A 25,048-nucleotide genomic window follows, 5' to 3' on the forward strand; every position below is an offset into this window, starting at 1 on the left:
TAGAAGGACATCAGGTTAGTTAAGCGTGATTCTGTCATCAGAAGTCTTTGCTGGCTGCTCCTGATCACCTTCTTGCTTTCTTGGAAATAGTTTTCAGGAAGATTTGCTCCATCACCTTCCCAGAGACTGAGGTGAGCCTGATCAGCCTGTAGCTCCCTGGATCTTCTTCTTTGTCTTTCTCGGAGATAGGAGTGATAATTGCTTTCTTCCAGTCCTCAGGACTCCCCCAGTCACCATGACTTGTCAAAGATAATGGAGAGTGACCTCATAGCAATGGCATCCAGCTCCCTCATCACTTGTGGGTGCATTCGTTCAGGTCAGATTCAGCCATTTCTTCCCTCTCCATGCATCCAAAGCTAGGTTGAGCTTCAGTTTACATTGAAGTGTAAAGTGAAGTTCACTACTTTTTTTTTGTCTGGACAGTCCCATACTCATGGAAATCTTTGCATTTGGCTCTGTTAAGAGCATTCTTGTTTGAGAGGATCCAGTTTACTAGTTCACTGTTTCTTACTTACTTTTCTCTTTCAGTGTATCATCTGCAAACTTTATCATCAATGACTTATTTACTTTTAAATCACCAAAAATACCGAAGCAACACTGAGCCTTAAATATTCCTTCTGACAAATTTTCCCTCTGAGACATCTTAGTATATTTAATGTAAGTTTAGATAGATGCACCATGTTTTAATGGGAATGTGATGGAGTATTAAACTGTGGGTGCCCATCATCGTGACAGTGAGCATACAGAGACTGGTAATGGGAATCACATTCATATTGAGATTCAACTGTATGTTGCAATTGCTGTATTGAGCTTATGTTGTGATTTCAATATATGCTGTACCACTCTGCTAAACAAATCCCAGTGTAATGCCAGGTACCTTCAAGTAAGTAAATCTGTTGCCAAACAGATCTAAAGCCTCCTCATGTGGCACATCTAAAAGAACCTGGTCAGAGAGTATTGGACCCTGACAACTGACCAAGCAAAATAGACATGGTTTTCCTGAACTGATGGTCCCAGTATGAAGTAGGGGATATAGACAATCTGGATTGATCTGAAACCCCAAAGATAAGCAGCATTTTAATTTCACGCTGCAGCAATGCAAACTGGCAATACTGGCTTGCGCTGCTACTTGTGCATGAAGACCTCAGAAATCACAAACTGTCTGTTGCTAATTGGGACTCGTAATAGCCAAGATCATCCCACAGAGATCCCATTATCCCAAATATCTATATGATGTGTTCTCAATTTCCAGCTTCCTCCTCCTCTCATATTGAATCACTGAAATGTCAGCACAGCACATACCAACTGCCACCTCCCAACCAATACTGCCCTCTCCAACGCTGCAAGTTTTCACACTGTTAGTGGATTCTAGCATGTTGGCTATGGTGTCTCTTGGTACTCCCTTAGAGGCTACAGCACTCTCTAATGCAGTGTTACAGTGCTTCAGCTCTCTGAACCCCATCCCATGCTTTAACAGTCTAAAATGTCAACCATTCTCTTTGTTCTGCTGTTATTGTTGAGCTGACATGCAGTATCTTGCTTTGATTTGCCACAGCACCAGATTTCCCTGTATGAATAACTACTTGAAAAAGATAATAGGTACAAACTTAGGACCAGAGGAAGAGGCTGATTTTCAAGAGCTCAGTGCTAGCAGCAATAAGGATATGGAAACACTCATTTCTCAGATGCAAACTACTAGAATTTAATTTTAATTTGGTTCTTACCTTGCCTCTGCATCCCAGAATAGAAAGAATGGGCACACATAACTGCAGCAATTGATAATGGCAGCAATTTGTAACCATTTCTACCTTATTAGAGGTGAAACATTTGGTAAATACCTAATGCAGTGCTTATATTTGAGAAGACATTTCTTAACAAGTATTTGGAGCACTTACAGGCCTGTTGGCTGGATTGTAACAATGCAGAAGAGTCCCGGGTGGAATCTTGTAAAACAGAGCAGTTCAGCTCCAAAGCAGGATACAAACTTTTAACAGCCCAAGTAATCAACAATATGAACAACTTAACTATGAGGTAAATTTCTGGTCAGTGGAAACTCCTGAATCAAAATGTGTTTGTGTGGGGTTTTTTGGTTGGTTGGTTTCTTTCTTTGTTGGGTTGGTTTGGAGTTTTTTTTCCCACATGTATGTTAGTAAGTCAAGGCAAAGGTAATTCAGGGAAGTTCTATGGCATGTGTTTTACAAGATGACATATGGGGGTTTTTTGTAGCTTTATGATTTATAATGCTAGTAAGTGTATCCCAGATTAATTTGAAGATAAAACACACATGAAATTAGACTGCAGATCTTAGAATTGCAAGACAGAATTAAACAAAAGGGCCAACAAAATTCAAGGACTGGAGGTTTTCAAGGATAAGAATATTCAGTGTTACAATAACATGGATTGCAAAAAAAAAAAAAGCCATAAAGCTTTAATTATGGGAACATGTCTGCTTTTGGCATAAGTAAAATCTGTATCCTGCAAATAGAAAAGGAGTCAGTTGGGAAGGGGAAATAGAGAATTTCTAAGTGAAATAATTACTAAGTAATGTAAAACTGAAGCCAACGAAAAAGAAAGAATAAAATCCTGACAGCACAAAAGATAATAAAAATGGCATGCTTTTGGCTTTGAAGTATATTAAGAACAAAAGAAATCCAGCATAGCGCAGTCTGTTATGTGGAGATAGTAAAACTTTTAGTGATGCCAAGAAAGGGTAGTTGCTCAAAATTCTCTTTTATATGTGTGAGATACAAGATGAAAACATTAGAAGATAATAAACACTAGTCTAGCAATAATAAATGGTTTATAAAATCAATGGGTTAAACTGATTTGCACCTATGAGCATAAAGAAGCTCCCTGAGGAGATCTATAGTTCATTGATACTGCATGAGTATGGGGCTTGAAAAAGATTATTTCCAAAGGTCCCTTCCAAGCTCAACCTTGCTGTGATTCTGTAGTTCTATGGTTACCACAGAATCATTTGGCTAGGGAGAGACCTTAGAGCTCACCCAGCCCCAACCCCCTGCCATGGGCAGGGACACTTTCCACTAGAGCAGGTTGCTCCAAGCCCCTGTGTCCAGCCTGGCCTTGAACACTGCCAGGGATGGGGCAGCCACAGCTTTTCTGGGCACCCTGTGCCAGCACCTCAGCACCCTCATAGAGAAAAACGTCTGCCTAATAACTGAAAAATTCTGCAGGCTCTGGCTGTCCTCTGGCCTCGCTCCATCAGCTCCACGTCCCTCTTGCGCTGTTGCCCCAAAGCTGGATCAGGACTGCAGGGGGGGTCTCCACAGAGTGCAGCAGAGGGGCAGAATCCCCTCCTTGACCTGCTGCTCACACTCTAGGGGTGCAGCCCAGCACACGGGGGGTTCTGGGCTCAAGTGCACACTGAAGCCAGGTCATGGGGAGCTTCTCACCCAACACACCAAGTTCTTCTGCTCAGGGCTGCTCCATCCATCTTCCACAGCCTGTGTTGGTGTTTGGGATTGCCCCAACCCAGAGGCAATACCTTGCAATTGGCCTTGTTGAACTCCATGAGGTTTACATGGCCCCACCTCTCCAGCCTGTCTGGATCTCGTCCTTTCCCTCCAGTGTGTCGACTGCACCACACAGCTCGGTGTTGCCAGCAAACTTGCTCAGGGTGCTCAATCCCACATCATGTCACTGACAAGGATGATAAACTCATGATATGTTAGACCAAAGATCCATTTAGCCCCGTGTCCTCTCTTTGACAGCACAGACCTAGAAAAACATGAAAAAAGAAGGAGCATATCATGACACTTCCACAGAACACCACTAGCAGCTTTGTACACAGACCAGGATGTGCTGTTTGCTTTTATGAGAAAGTGAAAGACAGTTTCACTCTATCTTAATTTTTGAAACAAACAAATTACTGAGGACCTGGGCATAAATTTTCTCACATTAAAAAGTTTTCTTTCATTTTTGTCATAAGTTTAAGAAATGCCCACTACATGTATACAGGGAATGTTAAATGCATTCCGCATAAATGTAGACATCAGTCAAAAAGGTAAAACATCCACTGAGCCTATTCTTGATCTGGAGACTTTGAGCTGGTCCTGTGCAGAAGGAGGGCAAGCTTTAACTCTGTGGGTATATCCTGATCATCAACTGGGGGATGCTCAGCTACACTCTGATGCTGCTGCAGGGATTGTAGTAGTTTCTTTTCAGCAGTTCACAGAGCCACTTGCTAGAGACAGAAAAGTGAACCCTGGCCAGTGAATGATGCCCACTGGTAATGCAGGGCTCTCTGCTGTCACCAGTTCAAATGCTTTTGAGCTGTACCATAGAATTCTGTAACAAGTCACCTTCTACTTCTCCAGAGTCCTTCCTTTTGCAAGAGACTCTTTTATAACACTCTTTGTTTCTCTCTTTATTCTTGTGACATAATTCCTCTTGTTACAATTCCTCTGTGAATCTTCACTGTGTGGGTCTTTTTCTTAGAACAGCAACTCTTCAAAAGTTGCCTGTTATATGTTGCAGAGCAAGATTAATTTGACACACTCAGGTACTGACCTGTCAGGAGGCAGAGCATTTCATAACTGTCTTATTAAGCTGACTTGAATATTTGTGCCACTGTTAAAGTTGTGAGGCTCTTGATCTAACGTGAGTGTGGCTGAGAAAATGGGTGTAAGAAGGCAGAATAGTGGATAGCTGTCACTGTTCATTTGGGATACATTTCTGTGTGAAGCATCTCTCCAGGCTGACACTCAGGGAGACAGTTTACTTATGCTTCTGCTTTGTAAAGTATGCTGTGTTAAGCTGGATGCTTTTGGATTTCATCTACTCCTGCCATTCTCTTTCTTCCATGCACACTGAAAGATGTCTAAGACTAGACTGGGGTCTTCAGCACTCATTTTTCCTAATCTACACGTGCAGATGTGCACAGTTACCTCTAATGCTGAAAGAGGACTCACAGAATTTTCAATACTTTGTTTTTGCCTCAGTCTTTAATGCTAATGATAGACTTCGGGCTGCCTGGTCCTCTGAGCTGGAGGACCATGACTGTGGGAACAGTGACTTTCCTTTTGTGGACACTGAAATTGCTACTGAGAGGCATTTAAAGGACAATGCAGTTATCAGGCACAGTCAAAATGGGTTCACAAGGTGAAAGTCCTGTCTGATTAATTTGATATCCTTCTATGACAAAGTCACCCGAAGGTGGTGGATGTAGTTTTTCTGGATTTTAAGGGTTCTGATACTGTCCTTCACAGTATTCTGGTCAAGTTGCCCAACGGTGAGATGAGCAAGTACACAGTATGCTGGGTGAAGAACTGGCAGAGATCAAAGGGACACAGTGAATGGGGCCACATCTGGCTGGTGACTGGTCACCAGTGATGTTCCTCAGGCTCAATCTGAGGCCAGCTCTGTTCAATATTTTATCAGTGATCTGGATGCAGGAGTTGAATGCACTGTTGGTAAGTCTGCTGATGATACTAAACTGGGACATGCTGTTGACTCTTGAGGAACATGAGGCCTTGCAGAGGTGTCTAGATAGACTGGAGCATTGGGCAATCATCCATGGCATGAAGTTTAACAAAACCAAACCCCATATTCTGCCCCTGGGATGGAGTAATGCCAGACACAAGTATAAATTAGGAGAGGAGTGGCTGGAGAGCAGCCCTGCAGAAAGGGACCTGGGGATGTTGGGTGGCAGCAGGGTCAAGACAGCCAGCAGTGTGCCTGGCACCTGAGAGGGCAAACTGCACCCTGAGGTGCACCAGACACAGTATAACCAGCCAGTCAAGAGAGGAGATTGCCCTGTTGTATTTTGTGATGGTGCAGTACTGCAAGCAGTTCTGGGCACCACAATTTAAGAAGGATGTGAAGGTGCATGATGGTATTTGATGATATTTGAACGTGTCCATGCTGGCCCACCCCATCAACGGGTACACGCTGGAGGATGGGGTACAGGCTCCGTGCCCTGCTCGGGCGAGGTCAAGGGACGGTCTTGAAGGGCAGCAAAGCTGATGAAGGGGCTGGAAGACATGTCCTGTCTTCCAGGAGGAATGGCTGAGGACCCTGGGTTTGTCTAGCTTGGAGAAAAGGAGGCTGAGGGGTAACTTCCTTGCTCTCTACAGCTTCTTGAGGAGGGGATGTGGAGAGGGAGGTGCTGACCTCTTCTCCCTGATATCCAGGGACAAAATGTGTGGTAATGGTTCAAAACTGCTTCAGGTGGAGGTTTAGACTGGATATTAGGAAGCATTTCTTTACAGAAGGGATGGTCAAACACTGGCACAGGCTTCCTAGAGAGGTGGTTGATGCCAGTCAGTGTTAAAGAGGCATCTTCAGTGCCTCTTCATTAAGGACAATGCCCTTAATGCCTTAATGCTTTAACTTTTGGTCAGCTCTGAAGTAGTCAGCCAGTTGGACTAGAACGAAAGGTCCCTTGCAAGTGGTACTATTCTATTCTAATACAGAATATTTTCTGGTTTCATTACTGTCAAAGGTGACTCTTCTCAGCACTTTCCCAGTTCTGTCCAATCCAATGTCCAGATCTGTGCTTAGACAGACAACATATCCAACATCACTCACCTAAGACACATTGAGACGTGCAGTGGTGTTAGCATCCTCTGGCACAGCCACGTGACAGAATGAACAACATGCAGCTTTTAGAACCCTGTAATTCTGACAAACGTTATCCCTCACCTACTTTACCCACAACTACAGGTCTTCTGCTTTGTGGTTACTATTGATTCGTTACTTCTCAAATAAAGAAGGACACAAGAAGTACATGGAGCTGTTGGAGCAAGTCTAGAGGAGGCCACGAGGATGATCAGGGGCTGGAGCACCTCCCGTATGAAGACAGGCTGAGAAAGTTGGGGCTGTTCAGCCTGGAGAAGAGAAGCTGCGTGGAGACCTCAGACCAGCTTCCACTATCTGAAGGGGGCTACAGGCATGCTGGAGAGGAACTCTTCATCAGGGACTGTAGCGATAGGAAAAGGGGTGATGGGTTCAAACTGAAACAGGGGAAGTTCAGGTTAGACATAAGAAAGAAGTTCTTCCCTGTGAGGGTGGTGAGGCACTGGAACAGGTTGCTCAAAGAAGTGGTAAATGCTCTTTCCCTGGCAGTGTTCAAGGCCGGGTTGGACAGAGCCTTGGGCAACATGGTCTAGAGTGAGGTGTCCCTGCCCTGGAAATGGATGATTTTAGGGTCCTTTCCAACCCAAACCATTCTATGATTCTATTAAAATATAAGGTTTAAGTATAATTTACAGAAAATTAGCTCATCTTGCAGCACTTGCTCTGTGCCTGAGTGCCTTTGTGCATCACAGGTTTTATGACTCATTGTATGCTGTAGCCTTAGAGGCTGAAGTCCAGAGCCCAATGTCCTACAAACTTACTATTTATTGTAAAAATACGATGTTCCCTTCTAGAGCAAATGATGAGAGTTAAATAAATTTTTTGAAATGCTTCACTTGAAATTCTCAGAACATGTTACCTGAGATTACAATAACAGAATAAAGTAGGTAAGAAATTTCTGCATTTGTGATGGGGAGAAGAAAGAGGAGAAGAATGAAAGCAAGGCAGAGAAAGAAGAGATTATTTCTTGTTCCTCTCCTGTGGGAGGAAGCAGAGAGCTCTTACAAAGAAAGAACTGAAAGTAGGAGAAGAAAAGAGTTTGAGGAATGAGCTAAAACAGGCTAAAGAAACCTGAAATTGAGGACAAGGGAGTAAGCAAAACTTTGAACCTTCCCATCTTAAACTAGGAAGATGGCAAAATGGGAGTGGGAGGAAAGGCAGTGAAGTGGCAGGATTCAGACTTTGTGGGAGTTTGTTAATATCAGTGCATGAGGTGAAAGAGACCCCAGGAGTGTATAAGGGCTGAGGACTTTCAGGGTTGAGCTCGTAATGGAAGAGAAGAGGAAAATAAATCAAGGGTAGAGGACAACAGAACATGAAGAGAATTAGCTGGTGGAGATTGGTGACAGCAACACCGAAAAGCTGAACACAGCACTGCTCTGTAGAGGAAAAGAGGGAAGGAAGCAGGATAGGGGAAGAGTCAGCAATGGAAAAACAGCAGTGCAGCATTTCCCACAGCCTGACCCAATTCAAGCAACATGATCCATCAGGAGTTTAGACCTTGCGAAATAAAGGCATCAGCCTCTGAAGGACTCAGGACACAGACAGGGAGGCAATGAGGATGCCAGGGACGGATGGATTTTTTACAGAGGGCATTTCAGAAACAGTAGAAAGCAAGGTGATGTTAAAATCAGCAACATGACCAGCTGAGCAAACAGAAAAAGATGGAAAGAAATATTAATCAAACTAAGGGGGAGGGAAAGAAGTAGCAGCTCTTGCAATAGGGATGCAGGATTTAGATTCATACTTACAATGGTAAAGCAAAAACAAGGCAGAGAAAGGATCTAGCAAAGTTATTGTGAACTACTAACAGTTAAGGGGAGAATTAGCATCAGAAGACAGGAGGAATAAAAAAAATATGTGAATGGCACATAAAGAAGAACCATCCCTCAAAGCATTTGAAGAATGCTGAGCAGATAGTTTTCATAGCAGACCCCAAATTGCTGGACTGTACCATGCTGCTCTGTAGAAAAGAGAAAGGCAAGGCAAGGCATAAAAACAAAGACAAGAACATCTGCCACATTTGTAACATTTCCTGCTAGGGTATCAACAGCAGTGGCCCAAGCTCTGCCTTAGTCCTTTGGACAGGTAAGAAGGACAAGCCCAGAGTGCCATTCCCCACAGCACGTCACCTCAAGCAGAGTTGAGAGATGGGACAAAAGAAAGAAAATACTCTTGTGCTTCCCTTCCATTTCTCAGCAGTGTTTGCTTTACTCTATTGCTGCAAGTCTGGCAGAGGGAGTCCTCTCCTTGTGGGAACAGCTCCATTATGGATTTTACTAAGAACTGGTCTTATCCTCCAACAAGGACCCTTTTCCCATGGGGTGAGAATATGGTCCATTCCTGCAGCCCTTCTCACTGCAATAGACTGGGCTGGGACTGCACTGTTCATCAGCTCCTGCAACTGCAGGGAGCCTGGCTGCTCTGCACTGATGGGAGATAATCAAAACCCTCCTTGGTACTGCTTTCTCCACTCAGAATAGAAAGTGTGGAGTTCCTCTCCATTCCCATCCCAGAACAAAGTTTCTGGCACGTACAGATCACACCACAAGAAAGCAGGGGCCAGCATAATTTATATTATTTCCTTGCTTGCCATCTATGTGTGGGGCCCCAAAGTAATGACATTGTGGCTCAGATGCTATAAACAAGGCCAAATTCATGGACCAGAGACTCCCTGGAGTCTAACTGATTGTCTGTGTTAGGTTATGAGTTCCTGGGAGCAGAGATAATAGCAGAATGAAGCTGAGAGAATGGGAAGTTGCAAAATTGGGGGTAGAGACACTGGAGAGAGACTTTCCCTTTGCTAGTCCTGTTCATCTGAGCCTCCTAGGAAGAAATTGGTGAATGTGATTCTGGTTTTAACATCATATAGATGGGAAATTCTAATCTGGAGAAAGCAGCACTATGTCTGCTGGCAAACATGGCAGTATAATACTGGTGATCCTTGAAACATCAGGAAATTGGTAAGAAATAACGTCACCTGCCAGAGGAACACAGAAGGCATCACATACCTGGGACCCTGACAAAATTTACTCACAGTCCAAATACAGATTTGACTTCATTTTCTAAAAGTCTTTTTGTAGTTCCATACTGGTTAATTTTACAACCATTTTTAAACTGAAGAGATTCAAACCAGAACTCCTTTTGACTTGTAACCTGATTGGGTTGGAAAAGCTGATCCCAGAACACTGACATTATGCCAGTAATCATTCTACTAATGAAATATATGTATGTAATAGCAATCCTTCTTTGCAGTTGCACTAGATGATTGTTTAGGTACTTTCCAACTGAACTATTCATGCTATTCCTTTCCGTGCGAGGTGTCCCTGCCCATGGCAGCGGGGTTGGAACTAGATGATCTTAAGGTCCTTTCCAACTCTAACTATTCTATGATTCTATGATTCTATGATTCCATTCCATTCCATTCCATTCCATTCTATGATGCTGTCCTTTTTATATACTCTTCAAAATACCTTTTGGTCTAGCTATTTCACCAGACTGAGAACTCATACTCTACTGGTCATCTAATGTAACTGATAAATCTTTCCTGCTTTCCAGGACCCACCCACCAATCTGTAACCATGAACTGCTCTGTGGGTCTCTCCTAGAAACAACGCTGCTGGCTGACAGTGACCCACTGTAAAATACAGCAGTGGAGTTTAAACCAAAAGCTTAATCAGAATCACTGCTCAGTGTTTAATCAGCTCTCCATGTACTATGGACAAATGCCTTACAGAAATCCCTTCTCTATCTCTGATGAGCCAAAATTCCTTGTTTTTTCCCTCATGCTTGCCCCCCCGCCACCCCTCCCCCTCCCCCCAGCCTTGGAGGTATGAAATTTTGTCTTCTATCCATTTTACAGATACAGAATTGAGACAGAGATTTGAGGAGGAAACAGTATGAGAGACAGATATTTTTAAGGCTTTTAAGTCACCAAAGAAGCTCTGAAACACCCAGTGTATAATTTGCATGTGGGGAGAAAAACAAGGCAGGGTCTTTTTTGCTAAAATACAAAGGGAGCTCTGAGAGGCTTCAGTCTGCTGATTCAAGCAGCACTGCCATACATCAGGCCCCTAAACACAGGCAGAAATGTCCCTCAATGGAAGTTAAAGGCTCCTACCTTGCTCATACCTCTTTGAAAAAAATCCACACTGGACAGTAACTCAAACTGGAGTTCGACCTGTTCAGAGAGAAAAAGCAAATTAAGATGGTATGATAAGGTCCGTGAATAGCACAAACACGTGTACTACAGCCTAAGGTGCCATATCAGTCTCTCAGAAGCACCATGGGTGCTTTACCCCTGTTCATGTTCATTCACAAGATGTAGAGCATCACTGAATGTAAACACACCACCACATTTGGGAATGTGTTACCGAGAATGGAGAAAGCATCAGGTAGTGGAGGAACTCTGTGGTGGGTAAGGAGACGAAGAGAGCCTCCTACCACACAGAGCGAAGCAGAGTGGTCGGTATCTCGTGTGAAGTGTAGGAGCATCCCTCCTGCAAGGAGGAGATTTCAAGACATTTTTCAGAAAGCTGGCAGTTTTTCAGAGAGAGTTGGTCATAGTAGTGCCTGAGGTCAGGCTCTTTCCCTTCAGCACAGAATGGACAACATCATTTAATGAAGTTCTGAATTATTAACAAGAAGATTTTAAAAGACCACAATATTACTTGGGAATAAAACAGGGAAGCAGACCTCCTAGGATATCAACATATCTAGTTGGTGGTGGTATTCCAAACAGACATCATTATCTTGCTCAGAAATTCATCTTGGATGTATAGTTAATGGCAATCCTCACTCCCTCTTATGCTGTGTGCTCAACCCTTCCACTATTTTGCCCAGGACTGACACTGTCTTAAGTGTTCAACAATTTTGCAAGCCATGCCATTCTCATCCCATAAATATCAGTGCAGTGGTCATTCCCCAAGATCCTTCAGTCCAAGATCTCGGCAAAACAAAACCAAAAGAACAAAACCCCACCTCAACATTCTTTGTTCTCGCATTTCCTCAGCTGGTTCTTTTCACTTTCTTTGTTGATTCACAAATCTAAGTCCATTATAACGCCGGTGCAAATGTTATCCCTCCCTCTGAGCCAGGATTTTAGCCATATCCTGACCTCAGCTCCCCCTTCTCTACTGCACAGTCTCTACAAGGAAATAAAACAAACCACTTTTATCTTTTGAAAGTCTCCACAACTGTTTCCTGCACTTCCTAACTTCTGTGACAGGACACAGGATTGTTTCTTCTCACCACTTCCAGCATTACCGATGTTGGTATGTAAGGATATTTTCTAAACTTCCTTTTCATCATTCTTTTTGAAGAAGAGATTCCACTGGACACCAAACAATGAGAAAATCACAATATCTTCCTTGACAGTGATGGATTTTTCAGGGATATGTTTACATTCTTAACCATGACCAGGAAGTTGGTTTCTCTGATTGTGTCAGAGTATTCAAAGTCAGGTTCATCTACTGGAAGGTTTTCCTGCCCGTGGCAGGAGGGGTGAACTAGATGATCTCTAAAGGTCTCCTCCAACCCAAACCATTCTATAATTTTGTGTTTGTATCTTGTTTTGTTAATCACAGCCTCTTTGATGACACAGATGTATTTTGTGAAGTATTTAGGTTGTACGCTCAAGAATTCCATGTGCATATATGATTTACAAGTTATGTTGTTTATTTCTGTGTTTTGCTGCACTGGCCTCAGCCTGACAAGGCCCTGCCCTGTCACTGAAGCCTTTCTGTGGTATTACATTACAATGATTGAGATCTGATTCGTACCATATGTTCTCCTGGATCCAATTCTTGCCAAATTGTCCTAGATTGGCAGATGAATCCAGCCCCCGACTCTCATAGTGACTGAGAGCAACAGGACAGTATCAGTAGTGTTAGAACCAAATATTTTGGATAGCAGTATTTTTAAGGTAGAGTCCTACTGCTTAGCACAACACAGATAGAATCATAGAATCATAGAATAGTTAGGGTTGGAAAGGACCTTAAGATCATCTAGTTCCAACCCCCTGCCATGGGCAGGGACACCTCACGCTAAACCATGTTGCCCAAGGCTCTGTCCAACCTGGCCTTGAACACCGCCAGGGATGGAGCATTCACAACTTCCTTGGGCAACCCATTCCAGTGCCTCGCCACCCTCACTGTAAAGAACTTCTTCCTTATATCTAATCTAAACTTCCCCTGTTTCAGTTTGAACCCATCACCCCTTGTCCTACCACTACAGTCCCTGATGAAGAGTCCCTCCCCAGCATCCTTATAGGCCCCCTTCAGATACTGGAAGGCTGCTTTGAAGTCTCCACGCAGCTTCTCTTCTCCAGGCTGAACAGCCCCAACTTTCTCAGCCTGTCTTCATACGGGAGGTGCTCTAGCCCTCTGATCATCCTCATGGTCCTCCTCTGGACTTGCTCCAACAGCTCCATGTCCTTTTTATGTTAAGGACACCAGAACTGTACACAATACTCCAAGTGAGGTCTCACAAGAGCAGAGTAGAGGGGCAGGATCACCTCCTTTGACCTGCTGGTCACACTTCTTTTGATGCAGCCCAGGATACAGTTGGCTTTCTGGGCTGCAAGCGCACACTGCTGGCTCATGTTAAGTTTCTCATCAACCAACACCCCCAAGTCCTTCTCCTTCTCCCCAAGCTGCTCTCAATCTCTTCTCCGCCCAGCCTGTAGCTGTGCCTGGGATTGCCCCAACCCAGGTGTAGGACCTTGCACTTGGCTTGGTTAAACTTCATAAGGTTGGCATCGGCCCACCTCACAAGCATGTCAAGGTCCCTCTGGATGGCATCCCTTCCCTCCAGCGTATCAATGAAACCACACAGCTTGGTGTCATCGGCAAACTTGCTGAGGGCACACTCAATCCCACTGTCCACGTCACCGACAAAGATGTTGAACAGGACAGGCCCCAACACCGATCCCTGAGGGACACCACTCGTTACTGTTTTCCAACTGGACATCGAGCCATTTACTGTAACCTTCTCATCATTCCTGGAACTGTTTCCCAGCTGCAAGCTGATACAAAGACTGTGCTGCAACTGATAGCCTTCAGCATGCATCCAAGTGGTTAAGAAAGCAGAACAGCTCCTCCTTATGGGAAGAAGCACAGATTTTGTGTTGCTGAGTCAGCCGATAGAAAGACCAAAACTTCTCTGGCCCACCTGAATTGAAACCAGCATCTGGATACTGTGGATACAGAATACCTCCCTGTGGGAACAATAACCTCCCGTTTAATCTCTGATCTCATTCAGTGGTGCTGATGTCCCACATTCCATGCTAGGCAGCTTCGCTGTGCTGCGCTCTCTGGAGAACTCCCTGTTACTCATTTGGGGTTCTCTGACGTCAGCTCTGAGGTCAGGCAGGCAGGGCCGTGCCTGTCCCTTGCCCACTCCCAAACACAAAAGCCTATAGATAGCTGCTGCAGCAAATGCTTCTCCTTATGTGCTCCCCTCTCCCCAGAGTGCCTGCCCAGTTGGGGGTGGGAGTAGGATGGGGCCCCAAATGCCTGTGCTGCTCTGCTATGTGTTTTCTGTTATTTGGGGTGAGTTGTGCATTCCTCACAAGCTTTGAATGTTGTGCAGAGCCCCAGGGGAATCCTCAGAGAACTGGGAGGAGAAACCAGGCAGGGGCAGATTGCCCATGCACACCAGGGAAGAGGCATCTCCTCCCCCATGCGAAGATGTCCAAACCAGAGGGAAGTGCCAGGTCTATGACAGCCATTGCCGCCGTGCACAGCATCCATCCCCTCTTAAAAGCTTTCTACTTCCCACTAGCAGAACTTGGTTAGCTAGCCTTAGCCTGGCGAAACACAGCCCAAGAGGTGATAAATCTGTTTGTACACTTGGAGTCAGTGCCTGAAAGGTAAAGAAACAATTTCAAATTAAGACTAACTGTGAATCAAGAATAAATGGATATATATTGGCCATTTATACATGCGGCAAGAAATTTGAAGGAGATTTCCATCTATTTACAGCAACCAGGCTCCAGAACATCCTTCCAAACTAAGAAGGACATAGAAACAAAAATCCCATCTGCACACCACCTTCTCATGCTTTGCCAAGGTTATCTGATACAGGGACCCTGTTCCTGGACCACACACGCAGCGCCTTGAACTAAGGACAGGAAATGAACCTCCCAACAGCACCCCCTTTTTTGGGTCTCTGTTCATGTGCTAAACCCAAGGTGCCCAGTTCATGTTTCAGTGTCAGCTTACAGATTGTTATGGATATAGAAATGTAGGACTAGGAAGGACTTGCTGGGATGGAAGGATAAGTTCAGAAGCCACTCCTCAGCTTGCTGCCATGTGTTTAATTCCATCAAAATTGTCAGGATACTAGTATAATCAGAAATCCTGCAGGATCTGAAGTGCCAGCAGGATGGGCTAGCATTCCCTGCAAGTCTTAACTTGTAACTAAATCAAAACATCATTTCCAGATCCCAGAGATGTGACAACATCAACAAAATGATGAGCAGCTAGCAAAAGGGATTCTAGAGCAACAGGTAGCCCTGAACGATCTCTGCAGAACTGTGCACACATCTGCAATACAAATAGAAGTACAGGAGCTACCTGTGTGTGTCCTGCGCTGTGACTGCAGCAGCAAGGACCAGGCACTTCAGCTACACCAGGAATCATCTAAAAGGCAACACAACTAACACAACATGCCTCAAGGGAAAATCTGTATGTGGTTGTCGATAAAATGCTAGCACTGGGCTGAGGATTGAGCTTGATGGGACCCAGTCAGAAATAACCGTACTGACCATTCCCTATGAAAGTGACATTTTGAGGTTGTAACTTATTTAATGCACAGAACACTAATTCGTGGAGTGGACATGGAACAGGACAGTGACCATAGTACTCGTGACACCTGACATAGCTCAGGCTCCTCTGCAACTCCTAGTACAATTCCTGAAGAGAAACAACATGAAACATTCCACTCCCCTACCACAGGTACCCGTGGCCCCGCCTGCCCTCAGCACCGCCACGTCCCAAACGCACGCGGTCATCAGCGCCACTCCGAGCTGCAGTACAGGGAACGGGGCACGGGCACAACTACCGGGGGTTCCGCTGCACTGAGCCCAGCACCCGCCACTGAGCCCTGCACCCACCGGGGAACTCGGCATCCCGCCTCGCCGGGCACCTCGCCGGGGACACGGGCACCCCGCCCCGGGCACCCTCCGGCCACCCAGCACGGGACACGGGCTCCCCGCCCCGGACGCTCTGCACCCAGCCCCTGCTCCGCTCTTCTCTCCCGCCCCTCCGCTCACCACGTGACGGCTGCCCGTTGCCATGGCGACGTGCTTTCGGCTCTTCCTCCCTGCGGGGCCCAGGATCGGGTCTGCGCTCGCGGATGCGCCGGGTGCCGTGGCGGCAGCGCCGGGCGTGGGGCGGGGCCCCGGGGACTGGGACCCCAGCGCGGCCAGGCTGGGACCCCGCGGGAGGGGAGGCCGGTGCAGGCCCGTCGCCCGGGGGCGGGACCGACACTGTGGCAGCGGGCGGGGCGGGGCGGGGCGGGCCCGGCAGGGGGGGCGCTCCGCTGGCAGCTACTCACCCCTGACGCTCCCGTCACTGCTTGCGCGCGGTGGTGCGTTACTTCCTGCGTGCGCGTTCCAGTCGCGGCGTCCCAGTGCCAGCGGGATGGGCCGTGGGCGTCCCGGAGCCCCGCGCGCCGCCGCCGTGAGTGATCCGCGGCCGGGTCCCGCCGGGTGTCTCTGCACAGGCGGGGCCCCGGGGGCGGAGCCTGGGCTCGGTTTGTGGGGCGGGGGGAGGCTGGGACGTGAGCAGCGTTCGCCGGCGCCGACGGGAACGGCCTCTCCGTCTCCCTCTCCCTTTCCTCACCTCCCCCTGCTCTCGGAGCCCCCTCGGTGCTGCCTGGCCCCGCCGTCGCGCCCCGGTAGGCCTGGGCGCTTCTCGGCCTGCGGTGTCGGTCGGAAGTGCCGGGCCCTTGCGTCAGCGCCGTGTCCTTGTCCCGACAGGTCCAGGGCACCGGCGGCAGCAGCGCCGTCAGCAAATGCTCGGCGGCGGCGCGGGGCTACATCCAGGATCGGTTCCTGCGGCTCCTGGTGGGGCGGCGGCGGCGGCGAGCCCCACTTGTCCACCGGTAAGCAGGGGGGGCTTCTGTGGCGTCGGGCCTCGGTGCCTCTGCCGGGGGTCATGCTCGGCACACGCGGGGCTTGCAGGCGGCAGAAGGGACCCGCTGGTCCCCCAGGCTCTCGGGGTGTCACTTCTGGTCAAGGTACAACTTTTTAAAGTGTGTTTAGAGACAGGAGCATAGCGGCAGCGTGTGGACACATCTCTCGGTGTAAGCTCTGCAGACTGTTGGTAGCATTTTACACGGTTTAGGAGTGAAAACTGCAAGCTTTGTCTGGAGGAAAACATGTCGCCAGACTGGTTCCTAACTCCAGTCTTCCCTGCTGCTGAAAACTGCTGTAGACATGATTTGAAAATGAATGTACCACGAATGTTAGCATGTCAGCGGTTTGCTCAAGAATATTGCAACTTCAGTAAGGTATTTGGTGGCTCAGGACTACAGTACTATCTTTTGAATCAGAATTATCTACTGACCAGTAGCTCTTCTCTTGAGCTTTGCAGGACACAAGCATGAATATTTTAATGTGGTTAAAGGGTTCTGTGCTGGTATGGAAGTGGAGTTTACATAATATGAGGCTAATAGCTTAATGCAGTCAGAATGACTGTGAATTGCCAAAGGAGTTTCATTTGGGGTGTACTGAAGCAGAAGCTTGCAGGCCTGTGAAGATGAATGTGGTCATCAGGTCAGGAGTTAATTTTATATTGTTATGGCATCTGATTTGGGGCAGGAGCTCAGTTATTGGCCACCCACATATGGGTTATCCATAGTCTTGTTGCTTAAAGCACAAGAGTACGGGAGATCTGTATTTATTAATAAGCTCTAGAGGGACAAACTCCTCCAGCGTCTCCCAGTGCAGGGCTATAAATGTGGGCTTAGTGGGTAGAAGCTGAGAGAGATAAAAAAAAAAAGTTTTGTGAAGTGGGGGATGCCAGTGCTGGAGGAGCAGCATTCCTGATTACAACTGAATTTCATTCCACAGGGGTTATTATGTCCGTGCCCGTGCTGTAGATCACTGTGTTCAAGACTTCCTGCTGAAGATCCAAAGCCACCCTAGGACACAGGTGCATTTCCCTTGTGTGGGTGTACTGGCAGTTTCCACTGTGTGTCTGACAAGTCTTTCTGGCATCTTGCCACTGCAGTAGCTTCTTAGTGCATCTGTTGTGACCCTTTCCCAAAAAAGCACAGACAATCTGCATGGCACTACTGTGCCTGGCCCTTGTTGCTTTGACAGAACTATCTGGGAGAGGGCAATACCTACACAAAATTCTTCTACCTCTTGCAGGAGATTGCCTGATTTTGTCACTCTACAGGTGATGTTATTGAATGCTTTTCACATCTGGATCGTCAGGATGCTGTTATTAGAGTTGAATATAACTCTTTTCTGATGCTTTCTCTGCAGATCCTGTCTTTAGGTGCTGGCTTTGACTCGTTATACTTCCGTTTGAAGGACATGGGTCTTCTGCATCACACTGTGGTATATGAGGTGGATTTCCCAAATGTGGCATGCCAAAAAGCTGCTCTGATCAAAAGAATGAAAGAGTTATCAGCATTGGTGGGAAGCAGTGAAGGGGAGGGATTAGGTATGATATTTATAGAAGGAAGCTTTTGTAGATACTAAATGTTTAGAAGAAGCAAACAGCTTCAGCCTTTAAAAAGCGAGATATGATGATAGAGGAACTACAAAGTTGTAGATGAAAAGATGTTCATTTTCTGAAAAACCTTGGACCAAATCAATCGTTCGTAGCATTGAGAGACAGCAAGAAGATGTGCAGCTGCCAGAGGGATGTGCCAAACCGAGTTCAGTTTCTTTGTGTTGCAATTTCTGAAGTGTGTCCAGCGTTGGGCTCTCTGGTACAAAGACAGCATGTCCAGTGAGAGGACACTAGAATGATAGTGGTGGAGCACATGTCACAGGAGGAAAGGCTGAGAGAACTGGCTTTGTTCAGCCTTAGGAAGAGGAGATTGGGAGGGAGGTGGGCCTTGCTGCAGTCGTCAGCTACCTAATGGGAGAGTGTAGACAAGATGGAGCCAGATTTTCCTGGAGGCAGGAAGCAAACAGTCAATGGGCAATGGTTGCAACAAAAGAAGGTCCAGTTATGTACAGTGAAAGTGTTGCATGGCTTTTGTTATTTCCTCCCCTCCTGCTGCCATGTGAGTTGTTAGAAGCAGGAACAGATTGCCCATAAAGGTGGTGAAATCTCCAGCCTTGGAGGTAGGTAGTTGACTGGACAAAGCCTTGAGCAACCTGCTGCAGGTAACTGCTGTGAGCAAGGAGTTGGATTAGATGATCTTCAAAGGCCCATTTCAACCTAAATTAGTCTGTGATGTATGGACTTTATGGATAGGAGAGAAGAGAGGACTCTTGGGTGTCTTGACTGTAATAAAACATGAGTCATTGTGTTACCTGACTTTCCCCCCCCCCCCCTTTCTAATGGAGGAAAAAATGAGCCTTATGGAACTACTGTAGAATATAAGCAGAACTGAAAGGGTTATTATGCTGGTTAAGTACTATGGGGCAGTTCAGTGGCAATATGAAGGAATGTAAAGTATGGGGTTCACAGGAGGTTTCTCCTGCATCTGATTTCCTTCAAGGTTTCCATTCATGTTGTAGATGATATACTATAGAAGTTGAAAATGCAATAAACCAGCAGGAAATGGGGAGAGTTGCAATAGGGTGAATGAGAGTAGGATTTTGATAAAGTACATGAATGGTCTCTCAAACGTGGAATGAAATGCAGCAAGAACAAATGTAAGCTGCTATGTGACTGTAATCAATTGAAATGCCCATGGAAGACAGGTACAGAGATAGGTGCAGAGCACAAGTCTTTGTCTCCCAGGAGCAGTTGCACATGTCTTAGTGAGCTCTTCCATGAGATCGTTCAGTTTCCTCTTGAATCCATTCACATGTTTAATGTTGGCAGCGTTGTTGGATTGCACTGGTACAGAGTAGGTGATTTCTGAAGGTACTTTGCAGTTTGCTTTGTTTATGATTTGGTGGAAACAGGTCAGCAGCTATAGCTTATGATATTCTCATGGAGTACAGAGGTACACCATGGTGATGCTTGCAAATTATGTATTTGGACTAATATCTGAGAACGGTGACGTGAGACTCCCCCCGGTTTTTGCAGAGCACCAGCACATGCTGCGTCAGGATTCAGTGCCATTTTACAGACATGAAATCTATTTAAAAACCAAGCAAACCAACCAACCCCCAAAAGCTTGAGGATGGTTTTTTGGTTGCAAGGCAAACCATTTGAACCCTATCAAAGCAATGGTACTTCCTTAGCCTAAGCTGAAAAGTCTGTAAATGAGAGTCCTTAAGATTTGATAGTGGTTCTATAGAAATGTTGATAAAGTTCTGTTGTTATAGTAAGTGTGATAATTCTGTGAGAAATCTGCAGGTGAAATTTGTGTTAGGAATAATGAAGTTTTGGATCCGCACTTAATGTATCACTTCTAGGCACTATCCCATTATGGTTCATTTAGTGACAGGAATTTTCTTGTACATGCCCCAAAGAAATTGAGTTTATGAGCGATTGCCTGTGGGGTTGATTTTCCTGTGGTCCCTTTTGGTTTCAGTATGGCATCTGCACTGCAGTGAGATTGTATCATTTTTATCTCCCAGGAGTCATTGCCTTTTCTGGAAAGGATTATAAATTACTGGGAATGGATTTATCAGAGCTGTCTCAGCTGGAGAGAGCCCTGAACGAAGCAGGATTGGACAGTGAAATCCCCACCCTCTTCATAGCAGAGGTGGTGCTCACCTACATGGAAAATAGCAGGTCAGTTGAGTTTTCCCCTGTATAAAATGAAAAGAGTAAGCTTCTTTGTGTGTATGTCACCTGGGGCTGTCCTGTTATAAGACCTGCTGTCTTGTAACTATTCTCATGAATTCTGTGGCAGTCCTGAGCAGCACCTTATATCATGATTGTGATGGGGTAATCATGACATACTAAAATGGAGGGGAAAAAAAAAAGAAGAGAAACCTTGAATGAGTGATTTTGAGTTTTTTGGTTTTCTCATCCCCTGAATTCTCTGCACAGATGAGGGAGATGTTCATAAGTCCCCAGCACAGGATTCTGTCTTGTGTATTGCCTGTGTCAGGATGCCTTAATAGCATGCTTTATGGTGTTGCAGGAACATATATTGCATCTGCCGTTGATAAGTGGGCCCTCAGTTGTTTGATTTCTGATGCCCAATCTGCCTGACAGGTCTGATGCCCTGATTCAGTGGGCAGCAGAGCATTTCTCTCGGGCATGCTTTCTGCTGTATGAGCAGATGCACCCAGAGGACCCCTTTGGACATGTCATGCAGCAGCATTTTAACCAGCTGAACTCTACACTTCATTCTGTGGCACAGTACCCTGATTGTGAGGCACAGCAGAAGCGCTTCTTGGCAAAGGTGAGTACCTGCAGCTCTGGGCACACGTGAAGCACCTGGGAAAGATTGTCAGATGAAATAATTTGGGAAGTCACCAGCTGTGTCAGTTATGGGTTGAAGTGGGCAAGGGCCATGGCTGAGACACTGCCTTTTCTACTGGCATGACTAGTCATTTAAAGGTCCTTCCAACCAACTTGCAGCTTCCTTTGTGTATGGGATTAAGGCAAGATGGGTTCCTCTGAGACTTTTGATACAACAAATTAAGTTTTTAAGAGCTTTACAGGTAAGAGACCTATCCTCACCAGATGCTGGGCTGATGTTGTTCCAGCTAGACAGCTTATGGTTTATGCAGGTATTTAATTTAGGGTCTTAATTTTCTTGTGGGAAGTGAGTCTCTGTCCTTCCGAGGTAATCATTTTGAGGGATTTCTGTTTCAGGGCTGGACTGAGTGCAGTGTCATGGATATGAATGAGTTTTTCACCCGTTGTACTCCAGAAGATGAGCAGCAAAGAGTGCAGGCTCTGGAGCCTTTTGATGAATATGAGGTAACCCTCCTTTATTTTGAACACGAGTGAGCTGGCTAGTAGATCCTTCCTACTGCTTGCTCTTCAGATTTTTAAGGGAGATTGGTTTCGTTTTTTTCTTTGCACCTGTTACAGGAATGGCATCTGAAATGTTCTCATTACTTTGTCTTGACTGCATCAAAGGGGATGGAACCTTCCTGGACTCCATTGTTACCCAGTATGACAGGTACATACTTACTAGTTTTTGTAGTATTCTTTCATCTCATGCTGGCTTCCTTGAGGGATTTTAGGAGACAGTAAAACCCTGGAAGGAACTGATCAGATGCATCATCTGAGTAGGTTTCTCCATCCTTCTAACAGTGGTTCTGCTGTCCATAGTGAGGCCAGGGCAATTGCCCGATACTGGTGGTTCTGACTAGTTTCATTCTTTTAGATTATTGAACCTTCCAGTCTGAACAGCTCTTCCTTCTGTTTATACATGGGGCCCTTCAGTGCGTGACTGCAGTGCCAGTCTACCCTGTTCCTCCTCCTATTTTTGGGATCCCACAGACTTTCCGTTTTCAATGTATTCCCACTTGCCTCCTTACGTGACTCTCCGAGCCATTCTATCCTTCCAGCTCCCAAAAGGCTGTTAAGTTTTACTTCCTGCACTATCAGAATGTTGTCCAACAGAGCACTCAGGAGTGTGTCACAAAGGTTGTGCTTTGGTTTGTTATCCCCTGTGGGTGGAATTGTACATGTAATATTTCTGGGTTTGAAATGTGTTTTAATCTCTATGCTGCTTTTTTTAGATGGGAGAAAAGTGGGGGAAAGCCAAGACCAGTACTGTGTTTCCATCCTAAAAAGTACTTGGCAGCAGAAGCAGTCCAAAAAATTCCTGGTTTTGGCTGCTTGCTTCCTCTTTCAGGATGGAAAGCACAAGTATATTTTTAATGAAAGTGATGTTTCACATCACTAGTCTTGTTCGTGGTATAGTACTACAAGTAGTTCTGTCTGCAACTGAAAGTTGAAATCTGTGTTCTAGGGAGCAGGAAAAGCAGCTGGAAAAGGATAAGGCAGGATGGCATTCCTTAAGCCAACAGGACCACTGAATTCATTGTGTTGTGTTTTGATTATATTTGAAAACATGTAGTGAAATCAAAACTAAGTGAATGTGCATGTGGTTAAATATATTGTGTGATTGTCGCTGGTCCTTACGTTAAAACCTTAAAGGTTCCTGAATGTGTAGGATCTATCCTTAAGTTAAAAAGAAAAAAAAAAATCTGACATTTGCTTGACTGATGTTAATACAGTGAAGACACTTCATTCATTAGAGACATGAATAGGGTCTTGCTGCTGCTGTCTCTGTTGGATTCACAACTGATAGCAAGAGCCTTCAAAGTTGGGTAAATTATCCTTGCTTAGACATTTTTAACTGGGAATGGCAAACAGTGGGTCTCAAATACCAGTCTTTGCCCCAGTTCTCGTCTCAAATAGGTTTAGGTCCGTGTTCAAGAGAACTGCAAGTACTGTATCTTCAAAACAGAGCATGGGAAATATATTTTCTAAAATGAAAACCCCTCAGTCTTAAAAAGATGCATCTGTAGAAAGACATGTGAGCCCAAGGAGATGCAATCATCAAGCAATAGAAAGTAGGGTCTTGTACTAAACAACATTCGGTATAGACAATTTTTCTGGGTATGGCATGCAAAAGTAAACTGAGAGCTGCTTCTCCTCCACCTCATCATCTCTTACAGCATGAGGATGAGACACTTGATTAAAACAAAGAAACTGATTAAAAGAAAACAGTTTGTATAATGTGTAGGTGGGCGAGAGTCCTGTGATTAAATCTTGTTTCATACTAAGTGATACAGGATTTAGAGAGAAGATATTTAGACAACTAAAAATACTCTCTTATAATAGGACCATTGGAATTAACAGAGATTATTTGTCATGCTTTAGAACTTTATTTCAATGCTTTTGTGAAGGTAGAATCAAAATCTAGCAAGAAACTTTGAAATCCGGCTTCCAGGTCCTGTTTCTGCTGGTTTTTGCTATTTAAATAGCCAAATATTGTTTTCATCAGAAAGGTATTCTTTTTGATGGTGTTGCAGTGATTCCTATCTTGCTACAGCAGTTCAGGACACTGCAGCCTCTTAGCCAGTATTACCTCCACCACATTAAAGTAGTCTCAGAACTGTGTCAGGAAATGAGGGAGCAGTCAGCAGAAGTTGCAAGCTGGCAGTTTAGACCATTACAGCTTGATTTCTAGGGCATGTCAGATTCTCCGTGCTCTGAACTTGCTTCACAATCTTTTCTTCTTGAAAAGCTGAAGATTTGCTTAAGCTCTCATCTCTCATTAACTAATTTAAAATATAGTCCTTGGTTCTTGTTTATGCTGAGTTCTTTGGTTCTCTCTGGCTTACAGTTCCTCTTGGTGCTGTTGGGATGGCTGGGAGTGTCCCTGCAGTGTGTGTAATGCGCTCTGACGCTTCTGGCCTGAGACGTTACGGTCACCGCTCTGTTCTTCTAAAACCTGATGTGATCCTCACCACTGGAGGCTTTGGGGAGGAGGATGGACAGCACTGCCGGATGAGGAATTTTCATGTGCTAATAAAACATGCAGGCTGCTGGAAAGCTGGCTGTGTGAAGAAGGAAAATCCTGATAAAAGATGGGGTGAGTTCCCATACTGATGTCAAGTGTAAGGAAGATGTTTTTGTGTAACAACGAATCATGTCTAGTGGAAACCTAATGTCACAATACAATTATGCTGGCAGTCAAAGAGATCTGAAGGTTCTGAATGCTAAGTGTCAGGTCCTGCGCTTGAGCCACAACAACCCCATGGAACACTCCAGGCTTGGGGAAGAGTGGCTGGAAAGCTGCTCATGGAAAAGGACCTGGGAGTGCTGATTGACAGAGCTGAACGTGAGCAGCTTGCGCCCAGGCAGCCAAGAAGCCACCAGCATCCTGGCCTGGCTCAGCACCAGTGTGGCAGCAGGGCCAGGGCAGTGATTGTCCCCCTGCACTGGGCACTGGTGAGGCTGCACCTCGAATCCTGTGTCGGTTCTGGGCCTCTCACTCAAAGAGAGACATTGAGGTGCTGGAGTGGGGCCAGAGAAGGGCACCGGAGCTGGTGCAGGGCCTGGAGCACAAGTGTGGTGGGGAACGGCTGAGGGACCTGGGGGAGTTTAGTCTGGAGAAGAGAAGGCTCAGGGGGGACCTTATCACTCTCTACAACCACCTGAGAGGAGGATGGAGCCAGGAGGGGGCTGGTCTCTGCTCCCAAGGAACAAGGGACAGAGGAAATGGCCTCAAGCTGCACCAGGGGAGGTTTAGACTGGAGATTAGAAACAATTTCTTCCTCAAAAGGGTTATTGAGCATAGGAACAGGCTGCCCAGGGCAGTGGTGGAGTCACCATCCCTGGAGGTATTTAAAAGACATGTAGATGGGGTGCTTGTGGGCATGGTG

At 45.8% G+C, this 25,048-nt stretch overlaps 1 protein-coding gene and 1 long non-coding RNA gene across 10 annotated transcripts in view; one reads left to right on the forward strand and one right to left on the reverse strand.

The window, feature by feature from the left end:
- Positions 1-621: 621 nt before the first annotated feature.
- LOC115603538 lies at positions 622-16,320 on the reverse strand. 2 transcript variants are annotated; one of them, XR_003989899.1, is made up of 3 exons: positions 16,156-16,320; positions 10,718-10,777; positions 622-3,738 (listed from the first exon to the last, which is right to left on the reverse strand). It is a non-coding gene; the product is annotated as an uncharacterized LOC115603538 (long non-coding RNA). The 2 variants fall into 2 exon arrangements; XR_003989897.1 differs by lacking the exon at positions 16,156-16,320 and adding an exon at positions 15,872-16,067.
- LCMT2 (leucine carboxyl methyltransferase 2) overlaps positions 16,180-25,048 on the forward strand; it is a 29,672-nt gene continuing 20,803 nt past the window's right edge. For 4 of the 8 annotated variants that reach the window (XR_003989876.1, XM_030475363.1, XM_030475372.1 and 1 more), the window contains exons 1-9: positions 16,181-16,280; positions 16,580-16,704; positions 17,675-17,756; positions 18,095-18,275; positions 20,321-20,477; positions 20,907-21,096; positions 21,513-21,620; positions 21,735-21,825; positions 24,007-24,255. Coding sequence is in view for 7 of the 8 variants with exons in the window: in XM_030475363.1 (XP_030331223.1) it covers positions 16,242-16,280; positions 16,580-16,704; positions 17,675-17,756; positions 18,095-18,275; positions 20,321-20,477; positions 20,907-21,096; positions 21,513-21,620; positions 21,735-21,825; positions 24,007-24,255 (1,222 nt within the window). In the remaining variant the exon portion in view is untranslated. Of the gene's footprint in view, positions 16,281-16,579; positions 16,705-17,674; positions 18,276-20,320; positions 20,478-20,906; positions 21,097-21,512; positions 21,621-21,734; positions 21,826-24,006; positions 24,256-25,048 lie in introns of all 8 variants that reach the window. The other 4 variants (XM_030475355.1, XM_030475407.1, XM_030475398.1 and 1 more) reach the window with 4 other exon arrangements.

The sequence above is a fragment of the Strigops habroptila genome, chromosome 2, assembly GCF_004027225.2.
Source record: "Strigops habroptila isolate Jane chromosome 2, bStrHab1.2.pri, whole genome shotgun sequence".
Taxonomy (NCBI): domain Eukaryota; kingdom Metazoa; phylum Chordata; class Aves; order Psittaciformes; family Psittacidae; genus Strigops; species Strigops habroptila.